Consider the following 12,300-nt stretch of genomic DNA (forward strand, 5'->3'; position numbering starts at 1 on the left):
GAAAAATTTGAAGCTAAAGACACCTCAAAAGAGGGGTTTAGACAGCACTGAGAATGATGTTTCCCCCACAGTTTAAGCGAGGGCTTCCATTAGGAGACTCTAGGTTCAGTGGGTTATGGAAGTCTGTAATTATTTGCTTCCTGATTCAGTAGTTTCCCTCTTAGTATGGGGAATTAAACACAGACAGGAACCAGAACACATGTATGACTACATCAAGATTCGAAATTTAGCCTCAGTAGCTAATCAAACCGATCTCAGACCACGTAGAGAGGCTTCTCTGACGACACTCACTATGAAAATGTAACTCTCACTCTTATGTTCAAAGAAGGTACAACATCAACGGTCCAGTTCGACTTCTGAGAAGTAGTTTCCTAACCTTGGGCATCATAACTGACCAGTGTGGGCCCGCCACAAATAAGTATGGGAAGCTGTTATCATATTATGACTGTGATGTGTAGAAAGGGGGTGGGTAGATGTAATCCTTTAAGACTTACCTTAACAGACCCAAAATTGACTGACTGAGGACTTTACGTAGTACAGGGAAAGGCAACTACTGATAGTCCTGCCCCACAAGGACTCATTAGGATTATTGTTAAGATCTGCCAAAAAGATCATGGAAGACCAGGTTCGACATACGACTGACTCAGAGAATGAGGTAAGGGGTGGAAACTGGAATGGCAGATGGGAATTTATGGTGGGTACAATATACGGCTTCAAGTCGGAGAAGTATAGATTGTATTGTGTGTTCAGGACCTAGACCCCTAGCAACACCAGTTCCTTCAAGATTCAGACCCCTAAGTCCTGAATTTAGTTGTATTTTAACTCTGTTTACTGATGACACTTTGTCACAATGCTAGCGACTATTTATATAACAGTGTGTTAAGACAGACAGCACCTAGAGCTGATTTATGGTGGTGGTGTGGAGGAAGAACCATATATCCAATCCTGCCTAAAGATTGGACAGGTAGATGTGCGTTGGTGCAACTTATATTGTCATGCTATATCTTGCCTGTCAATGATGCAACTTATAGAGAACTCATCTCTCCACGCCCACATGCTAACAGAAGATCCAAAAGAGATACCGGTAGCTAGAAGGGAGCCTTTGATGACCAAGTGTACATAAGATGTCATAAGAGTGCCAAGGGGGGTGTCTAACAACTTTCAAGCCAGAAATCAAATAGCAGCAGATTTAGAATCTGTTTTCTCTCAGAGGGTGACGATTAATAAAAATGTCGATTGGATCAACTACATTTACTATAACCAACAGCGTTTTGTAAACTTCACCAGGGACGCCATATCAGGACTGCATGCACAGCTGGTGAAGACTAGTTTATGACCTTGCAGAACAGAATGGCATTAGATATGATTTAGCAGAGAAAGGTGGCGTTTGCCAGATGTTTGGGACTGTGTGCTGTACTTTCATTCCAAATAACACAGCTCCTGATGGATCGGTGACCAGGGCTCTGGCAGGCTTGACAGCACTCAGCCAAGAGCTAGCGGACAACTCTGGTGTCACAAATCCATTCACCGACTGGTTGGAAAGTATGTTTGGCAAGTGGAAACATACATTTTTGTCAATCGTAATTACTCTGTGTGCTGTCGTCGTAGGCCTCCTAGTCGTTTGTGGATGGGGGTTCCCTTGCATCCGTGGACTTGTACAGGGGTTTATTGCTTAAACGATGAGCCAGACACCAGTCCAGGGCAACCAGTTATGTGTCGAGGATGAGGGAGAATTGGAGCTTCTGATGGCCACAGTCTAGATGAGGCCACCAGAGGAACTTCACAAGCGGTTCCTGACCATCCTCTCGGAGATCCTGAAGGACCTGATAAAGGCCCAGATGGACTTCTAAAACATCCGGTGAGATATTGGAAATTTGGGAAATAGACGGATTGTTTTGGATGAGTATTTTGAGATTTTATTTTTTGTTTAATTGGGTTATAAGGGGATTTTAGGGTGTAAAGATTAAGAAATGTAATTTTGTCAAGTGTAAAAGAACAGTCAAGGCTTCTCAGTATGTGTTCTCTAGCCTACAGGCTGTATCCTGATCCTGCCAGCCCCAAGACATGGACGGCAGTGATTTTCAACGCATTCAATTTTTCCCTTTTTTACGCATTCGATTTTTTCCTTTTTTGCGTAAGCGAGGCAAGCGTAGGGTGAAACGGACTGAACAGGAATACTTGAAATGATATCTGTATGCATGAATTGTTTGCTACTGTTTAGATAGATAGGGAGCCTCTCCCTGGATTGAGTAGGGGGGAGGTCTCCAGGGACATTTGAGTAACTAACTACATTTGAGTAACTAACTACATTTGAGTAGCTAACTCACAGTGAACTGTGAGTTAGGGGGGAATTGTAAGACATTTGAGCAAAAAACTGTAGTTAGTAGATATAATAAAAGTGTTTAATAATTCATAATTAGTCATAATCATAAGGGTTTTGGGAATGCATAATTAAGATAAACAAAGTGATGTAGGATTAGTAGCTAAAAGACATGAAGCTTCTGCCAAGTTGCAGAAGTTTAACTTTCATACTGAAGGATTATTATAGAAGGGATTAAACAATAACTGACAGTCATTGAATGTGTTAGAAACTCAGGGAAAGAGAGTCATGGAGACAGGCGGTTACTGAAGTGCATAGAGAAGTTAGCCAATAGCAATTGAGATAGACGGAAGGGGAGGAGTCGCGAACGAATGTGTGGGAGGTTTGAATTAAGTCTTTTTTCTCTCTCTCTCGGGATGGCTCTCAGACGACGGATGTGTTTTTTATACCTGAGGAGCTGAGTTGAGTTTTTTTGCAAATGGGGTTTTATTGATTTAATATTTCATAGGAGTATGTACTCCAATGTTTAACTGTAATCGTACTTGCATCAGTGGAATTAAATTCCTTATAATTGTAAACCAGTCTTGGTAGATTTCTTATTGCAGCGTGTCGACTGCACAAAGCAGCCGGACACACGTGCTCCGGCTTTCTCTCGGTGGGGTTGAGTTTCAGCCCAACAGTTACATGGGTTAAAATTACAAAGATTACGTTTTCTTTTTTTTACAAAACTTTTTTTTAAACAAAGTTTAAGACAAGCAGTAACAATTTATTCAAACAATAAGATAAGATCTTCATACAACCCTGACAGATACACTTGGATGTGTGAATTGTTAAGCAGTTAGGGTGACAGCTCTGTGTATCACATGTTTGGAATAGCAGCAATGTTCCCTCTAAGCTGCGCGCTTGAGCAATCGCGCACTGCTCGCACATTCTCAGCGCACAAGAAAATCTATGCAGCGCATAAAATAAAATTCAACATAAACGTATTAATTAATATCTAATATTAGTCCTAATCTTATCTAATCAATTAAACCAATAATAATAATAATAATAATTTTGTTTTCTGTACTATTTTGCAACGTAACTCAGTGAGTGACAAGTGTCCAGCCAATGATACGATTCGGTTCACTTACGCTACGCAGCCAATCATAGCATTGACACTATTGCCCTGCCCATTCGCGCCGTGCAGGTTAGCTAGCTATCAACAGTGCGGCGGAGTTACGAGACGCAAATGCCCCTTATCATGGCGAAACGAACGGGCAGCGACATAAAGTCAAAGCAAGAAGCAGACGAAGCCATCAACCTGGACAAAGTGTACAACCATTGGAGAAGTGAGAAGGACAGACGTGAAAAATAAGGTAAAATTTAAGTCAGATTTGTGCATATTCTAGTGACATTTATTAAGATTTTTTACTTATGGATATTAATCATTAAATTATGTTACTACTAGATAATTTATGGGTAGTATAAATGATAATAAAAAACTGAGTAATTACATATTTTACAGACAGAGTTACAGGAATTTACACTGTATCACAAGCTACAGCACACGTCATTGTGCAAAATGTGAATGTTTTAATGTGAACAAAATGTTATGTCTGAAAGGTATATATGTATCATTTCTTCCAGAACAGGACCCTCACACAGGCCACAACAGGACCTCACACAGGCCAAAGCAAGACTCTTCCCATGGCCAAGCAGGACTCTCACATAAAACATACTACACATCTCATGAACAACAAGATTTTTGTCTTTTTCCTTTAAAGTTTGTCAAATCACTTATATTAAAAGTAAACTAGTGAAAATTGCTGCTGTAATTTGATTCTTTTAATAAGCCATGTAACTTGCTATGATCCAAGGTTTTGAACAGGTGTGATACTGGTGTGTGGCCACAGCGTGCACATCTGATGTTGCTCACAGTGGTCCGCAGTGTGCTCAGAGAGCTTGTGTGTATGCCCAGACACATGAAAAATTAGAGGGAACATTGAATAGCAGTGTTATTTAAAATTAGCAACCAAAAAACATCGGTCAGCTGTCAGACACAGTACATGACACTGATCATTGGAGAAATTGTGGACACACCTACAGCACTGGAGAACACTCTACTCAGACCAGGCACCACAGTTGGGTATTTAGTGTGGAGAATTTCAGTATTAAACACATTATGACTACTACTCATCACACAGTGATGAGTAGAAGTGTCACAATAATAATATGTTAGTCACAATATGTTTACAATATTCTTGCTTATAGAAGATATTATATGTTACAGTATATTAACCAGTGGTGTATAAAGTACTCAAAAGCCATACTTGAGTAAAAGTAAAGATACCTTACTGGAAAACTACTCCAGTAAAAGTAAAAAGTCACCCATTAGAATACTACTTGAGTAAAAGTCATAAAGTATCTGATATTTATTGTACTTAAGTACAAAAGTACTTTAGTATCAAAAGTAATTTTCTGATATTAAATGTACATCATAACCTGAACATTAAATGAACATCATAACCTGTTCATTGAAAGTAAAAGTACAAGTAAATGCTGTCAATAAAAAAGCAAAGGGTCAGAATTTTGAGAATGATGAAGTTTATTCTTTTAAGTGCTGTGGCATCATGACCAAGGACATGGAGCTGTGTTGAACATAATTGGGTTGGCTGTGATCCATCCAGGAGCAACAATGTTCAACATAGCATATTGTACATAAGTATACTTTTGCATCTACTGTGAACTTATCATCATAATTCTCCAAAAAGCAATATGACACTATGAAGGAGTTGTAACAGTGTGTTTATAAGTATGCTCATTCCGACGAGAGGATGTAGAGGGCAAATGCATAATATTATGTTCAGCTAAAAATATCCACTTGATGCATCAGGTGAGTGTTTAGAGAAAGGACACCTGCCTTGTAAACTCCTATGGGCCTGATTTGAACACACAGGTTTTGCTCAAGCTGAATCTGCAATTGGGCGACTGCTACCATCATAACTCCATCTGATCATCCACAACATGACTCAAATATCAAAACATGATCAACACTAAAGCAGCAACACAGTCATTACTTGAAACTGAAACATGTCCTGTTCATCTTCAGAAGAAGTTGGTTTTAAAAATTGCGAGAATTCAGTCTCGCTCTTCTTGGGCTGAAGACTAGTCCTGCGATGCTAAATAGTCTTTCACAGGCCGCTGAGGCAGGTAGAGGTGTGTTCAGCGTCACAGACAGCTTGCGCACAGCTGCAAAGGATTTCACTAATGCTGCGCTCTCGCGGCTCCTGTCAATCCGTGTATATAGCTACAGCTAACGTTAGCCAACTAGTGCTGCACAACTGTCAACACTTCCTCAGCTCACTAACTCGCTAGCGATCCACGGGTGTTGGTCTTCGTCACCACCGTCGTTTGTTGCGGGAGGAGCAGGTGCTTCCATTTCTGCTTCCATCATGAAATCAGTCATCGTAGAGTGGAATGCTACTCAGGTAGTCGCCCGCTAGCTTATAGCATGTAGCATCCTGGGAATCACAACACCGCGGCTTTGAGAGCACTTGTTTTCAATTGTGCATTAACGTGATTAACCAATGATTTAACTTGCTGCTAGGACCACTGATTCACCAAACCTGCTTGCAGTCTGTGTTCCACCACAGTCCCCGACGCTGCTCTCAGGATTCATTTTGTTTCTGAAGATAGATTTGATTTTGTAGCGAGTAACGAAGGTTTCAGGGGAAATGTATCGGAGTCAAAGTATCAGTTTTCGTTGCAAAATGTAGTGAAGTAAAAGTAAAAGTAAACTGAAATATAAGTAGTAAAGTAAAGTACAGATACCCAAAAAAACGACTTAAGTACAGTAACGAAGTATTTCTACTTCGTTACTATACACCACTGATATTAACTAATTTAATGTATTAAATCATAAAAGTATAGTCACTAAAGGTATTAAAACACTAAGAATAGTTTGAGGGGCAGACAGGGATTCTGAATGGGACATGCAGCAAATGGAGGAGGGGCAGTGGGGATCGGTCAAAAGCCAAATCTAACCGCGACGGAGATGGGGAGTCAAGATGTTTTGCGAGGAGAGAAGATGTTTCGCTGAAGGATCGATAATTGGAGGGGACAGAAGTCAAATGGAGCCAATCACTAATCGCCACGGAGGGTCATTCAGATGTTTTATGACTGTTTCGGACATTTCCAACTGTCGGGGCACATAAGAGACTGTTCTGGAGAGAATTCCTGAGACCACATCCGCTCTCGTGTTTCAGTACCTGAATTCAGACCTGTGAGTGAGATGCGTGCGTGTGGTCGCTGTTCTCAAGAACATTACCATTGATAGTTAATTCAGCTTGTAAGTGAACTTTGTGTAGTACATTAAATATTGTTTAATTTTGAAACCGGATCCAGTTCCGTTTTTCTTTACTGAGGCAAGTAAGGCCAGTAAGAAAAATAAATTCTGGTGATCTATTTTGATCTTTGTTTTCTTTCCTGTTTTTATGACTTAAAGGGACAGTATGTAGGATTCTGTAGCATCTAGTAGTGATATTGCAGACTGCAACTAACTGAATATCCCTCCTCCCACCCCTCCTTTCTCCATGAAAACAAGTGAAATTATTTATCTTTCTTGTTCAAAATGTTTTTTTGTGTCTATCCAAAAGAAAGACATGCCTATAATGTTACATAGATTGTTTTCACAGATAAAAAACGAACTTGGAAAGATTATCCTGGAAAAACCTTTTCCCCCCTGTTTTTAAGTCATAGACAGGAGAAAAAACAATTCAGATCTGATTTAGAAAATGAATCACCAGAGTTTTTGTTCTCTCACTTGCCTCTCGGGGCTTCCGTAGTTCTTAGTTTGTTCGTACATACACTGATGTTTCATGAAGGAGGCCCCATGTCCCTTTAATTTTCTTGCCGCTCTTTTACAGCACTTCTTTTATGAGCCCTCTGCTGCCCAGACCACAGAGAAGACTCATACTGTAGCTGCAGTTAAGTGCAGTGTGACTTCTCCCATCAGTAAGCAGAATGACCTTTGCTTTTGATCTTCCTCTTTGATTGAGGCAGCGATGACGGTCCAGGGTGACATATCATCAACGCTATCCAGAAGGTCAGGTGCGTTACGTTTACTGCTCTGTTTGTTAGTAAAAAGGCAAGTAATTTATGTTTCACTTCATTCCTGATTGGTGCCATTGTTTAGTACTCATGGTATTGTTCTGCCTGTGTAGTGGTCTTGAGTCAAATCTAAATCAGAAAATTGTAAACGAGTGAAATATTTGTTTTTTTTGGCCGCAACGTACCATTAAATGTAAACATTTCTCTAATGGCTTGTGTATTTTTTTATACACATATATATACTAAATATATATATATATATATACTTAGTATATATATATATATATATATATATATATATATATATATATATATATATATATATATATATATATACTTATATATATCCTCAAAATTCTGTCTGTCTTTGGAAATTGAATTTGTTATTGTAAAAAATACTAATAATTTGTTAGCGCTTATCTTAAAATAAACAAATGTTGGACATTGTGATTTTTTAAATAAAAATACTAATATCCCAAACCACAATATACTTCCTGTCTTTCAAGTATTTGTGGACAGTCCATACTGTCTACAACTCCACCTGAAGAGACTTTATTTCGTGGTTCTGTTTTTTTTGGTATTTTAACTCAATCGCTGTCAGTCTCTGTACGCTCTTGTCTGTCTCCTGGAGACACTCACCTTAGACTTGCCGTGGAAGATGACATCTTGTAGAAAGTGCGGATCCTGTTGTTCAGACCCAGAGGTCGGAGAGAGGCCGACTCTCCCTTCTACTTCCTCTGCCATTGTCCAGGTGGAAAGCAGAGAGAACCTGGTGTGGTGAGGAGATGTTTCCAAACAGAATAGTCCGCTTTGTGCTCCTCCCCCTCCTCTCTCCTTCTGTGTCTCCTGTCTGAGACGTTATATGATAGCATCTGGGGTTAACAGGCCCCTCTCCTCTCCTCCTCTGATTTTTTTGCGACTTGCCACTTTTCTGTGACTTTACTTGTCTCCCTTTAAAGCTCTGTGTGTTTCTGTCTCAGTGTGGAGCGGCTGGACGCAGCCTTGTTACTTGAGAAGCCGTCTGTGAGCCAAGATCTAAACTTAGACAACGATAAAACTCTGATGAACACAAGGTGCCCTCCCTCAGTCTCTACTCAACTATACTCGAGGATCAGCCACCCCGATTCACACCCAACATCTCCCTCTCTCTGCAAATGGCTACAAATCTCTGCAAATGTGATGCTTTGCATGTACAAGAAATGACAACATGGCACATAAATTCCCAAACATCTCCCTCATATGTCAACAGAAGTGTCTGTGTGTGTGTGTGTGTGTGTGTGTGTGTGTGTAGGTGTGTGTGTGTGTGTGTGTGTGTGTGTGTGTGTGTGTGTGTGTGTGTGTGTGTGTTTTTGCTACATGATATGAGGCTGCGGACTGAACAAATGAATGCTCAGCTCTGAGGACTCTTAGTGATCCATTGACAGGCAGCAGCAGTGGCAGTGCTAGAAAACAGAGATGCCAACTGTACTCCTTGCTGTGGTGGACAACGTGGACAACTTCTGCTGGACCATTACTGTTCCACCGGACCAACCAACTCTCACACAGCTCTCCTCTCCATTCCTCTATCTTTCCACTAGTTAGTATGCTTAAGTATCACTATTGGATGTACGTATTTATGTATGTATGTATCAGTGGCGGGCCGTGCATTTTATACCTGGGCCTTCACTGCCGTCTTACCACCTAATAACCTCATGATGGCGCCACAGCTACGGTTATTTGTTTCTCGGGGTGTAACATCACGTATTCGTTTTAAACCGTTCGGTACGAGGCTTACGAACCGAACAATAATACTGGTGCATTTGGAAAATGCAGAAGCTTAAATTGTGGTAAATAAAATGAGACACCTGTCTGTCTGTCTGTTTAGTTTCCGGGTCAGCTTCTGACCCGGAAACTAAACAAAACACAACTGAGGCGCGAATGTTCTGCGAGGCTATGCTAAACTAGCTTAAGGAAAACAACACGCACAAACTCGCGCTACAAACTCTACCCGCAGCGTTTAGGCAGCTGTTCCCTACTGATTCAAACAGGGCTAAGCAATCGCCACACAATCCCCATTTCTCCAGACCATCATTATTGTTTGTAAAAGAAAACAGCCCAAACTGATTCAATTATCCGGACCCTAAACCCACGCAGGACGGGACGCTTCGTAATTAACGGACAATGCATATGGTCAAAATCGATGTAATTAACACGATGACAAGAGCGAACTCACAAGAAAGAATCACATTTATTTAAAACAAGGCATGACAAAACAATCCAGCAACACTCACACTAAAGAGCAAGAGCCATTCAAATATTATTTACATCAGGGAACGCTATCCATAAACGACACGATAGGCAAAATTAACACACTGCAGATGTAAAGAAAACAAAAGCAGTTTCACTTACCAAATGCTGTTCTATTTAAATACAAAGTCCATCCTTCTGTCTTTGTTCACAAAGAGTTCAATGACGCGGTTGTACAGTACATCCGTGCGTTTCAGTTCCAGCTAAGCTCAGGTTACTAAATCCAGCATGGCTCCATACACCAAGACGTTCAGTCGCAAATAACAGGCATTCCCAGCAATACAATTTGCAGCTCTTCTCCGACCCCGTCAGCCAGGAATACCGTTCATAGTTTGTTGACTGAAAGTGGCGCACAAATCCTTTTCCTGGCTGTGTCAGGGCTGCTAGCTGTGGGGTTGGCCGGCCATTTCTTACAATGTCCAGTTTGTCCGGAAATGTCCTTCTTGAGAAAGGCGTTCCCAGTAACTCCGCCACTAAATCAGCTTCTCGTCCTTCCGCCATTTGATGTTAAAAAAACAAAGCTAAGTAAAAAAAAAAAAAAAAAGTGCCATCATTTCTTCCCACTTGAACTCTGACTGCGAACAACCTCAGTTCTGCTAGCAAGCACAAGTTTCACTTTAGTCACGTGCTCGCCCACTGACCAATCACAGCACACTCTGCATCGCGGCAGCGCGTGCACCTGGACATGAGCGGCACGTAATGCTGACGTCAATATAGGCCGCTAGCAGGCGCTGACACGACAAAGAATATGCCCAACATGTCAAACTAAAGATCTGATTGGTTGAACACTATGACAATCAACAATATCGTCCCCATTTACTTTAATCTGCACTGGCTGCAGGTGAGTCTGCAGGCCTCGGGCCTCTGTTCTACCTAGAGACACAGAGGTGAGATCCGATTGGATAAAAGCTCTACTTAAAACAAGCTGCACTGGAAGCAGAGCAACTGAGGAAGACAGTAGCTGTGCAATGACAAAATAAGATAATGGGAAAAATATTTGTACAAATTACAATACATGTAGTGTATTTAAGAAAAAATATTAAATTATAAAATAGATTTGTTTTTTAAATATATATATCGCTTTGTGATTCTGTTTAGGCCAGCAGAGAAGGCCTTGCAGGCCCTGACGGCCCGCCACTGGTATGTATGTATAACTATCGCGAAGCAAATACCAAACTGAACCAAGCGCTGACTACAATGGTGTATGCATTCTCATGTCTGCAGGAGAAGAGCCAGTTAGCTGTTAGCAGCTGGTAGGCAGCAGAGTCCTCTGGTGTGTTTGGCTAACAGAGCTAACAGCTCACGTGGCTAATACAGCTAACAGAGCCAATAGCTAACAGCACTAAACACACAGCAGGACTGACAGTTTCTGTTCAAAATAAGTGTTTAACAGTCAACATGAAGTATTGCTCAGTGACCAGTCGTTCAGCTGCATAGAGCCGGTGCAGACAGCTGCAAATGTGATGTCAGTGAAACAGGAGAGAGAGAGAATGCTCTTGTTTTCCTTCTGCAACCACAAGTATGTCACCACATCGATCATAAATGTGCTGCAAACGTGTCTTCAACATCAGATTGAACGAGTACCGCTCTGTGTAATTGTCATTAAACCTACCAGACTGCCACTCATCCAAGACTGGATTCAAGAACAAGACCCGACTTGAGTACTGGTTAATGTTTCTTAAATATGTTTCATAGCACGAGTATACCGGAATTTAAACATTTTACAACTGAGTCCTCTAACTGTTCTTCTTCAATGTACTCAAAAACTAACTTACAACACTACTGAAGCAGGCACTTTGAAACTCTTTTGAAGCAACTGTTCTGTGTCTGTTATCTACATCGTTTACTGAACGAATCAAAGTGTATAAATATATTTTTTCTCAGTGAGAGCAATGTTGTGGTCAACAGAATGAAAGGGAAATAAGAAGCTCCTGACTGTGAGTTTCCAGGGACAAAGCAATGTCCTGGTCAATGCTACAGTTACTTTTTCTTTCCCCCAAACATCTGTGTTGTTATGTCCTGGGGCCTCATATCCTGATTCCTTTTCATTTCAACCACATTAAGCTACTGACAGAAATATCATATAGAAACTAGAAAAAGCATTTCCTGCTGAAAATGCGTTGGAATGCTGAAAACTGAAATTAATCGCAAAAACATTGCTGAAAATAGATATCCAATTCAAAAACAAATTGCAAAAACCTGAATAATTCAAAGAGTTTAAAGATTACAAATATGAAAAGTCATATCACACCTCTCCTGAAAGAGCTGAACATTTTGATATTTGAACAGTTTCTGTGGCTTAAAAAAATTCATCAGTGGTGATATTTGTAGTAGTAGAAGTTGTAGTAGAAGTATTATTAGTAGAAGTATTAGTAGCATTAGAATAACTACCAGTAGTAGTAGTAGTGATATTTGTAGTAGTAGTAGAAGTTGTAGTAGAAGTATTATTAGTAGTAGAAGTATTAGTAATTAGAAGACGTAGTATCAGTAGTCATAGTAATAGCTGTAGTATTGGTCGTAGTATTTAATATCACAGTAGTAGTCATAGTAGTAATAGTAATGGCAGTAGAAGATGTAGCAGTAGTAGTAGTACTAGTAGCAGT

The 12,300-nt window shown here is 40.4% G+C and overlaps 1 protein-coding gene across 2 annotated transcripts in view; it reads right to left on the minus strand.

The window, feature by feature from the left end:
• The window catches only part of ano1b (anoctamin 1, calcium activated chloride channel b), a 78,033-nt gene extending 69,676 nt beyond the window's left edge, over positions 1-8,357 (minus strand). For both annotated transcript variants that reach the window (XM_079265767.1, XM_079265768.1), the window contains exon 1: positions 8,051-8,357. In XM_079265767.1, coding sequence (XP_079121893.1) covers positions 8,051-8,155 — 105 coding nt within the window. In that variant the 5' untranslated portion in view covers positions 8,156-8,357. The remainder of the gene's footprint in view (positions 1-8,050) is intronic.
• Between the last annotated feature and the right edge of the window lie 3,943 nt (positions 8,358-12,300).

The sequence above is a fragment of the Melanostigma gelatinosum genome (assembly GCF_949748355.1).
Source record: "Melanostigma gelatinosum genome assembly, chromosome: 1".
Lineage (NCBI taxonomy): Eukaryota > Metazoa > Chordata > Actinopteri > Perciformes > Zoarcidae > Melanostigma > Melanostigma gelatinosum.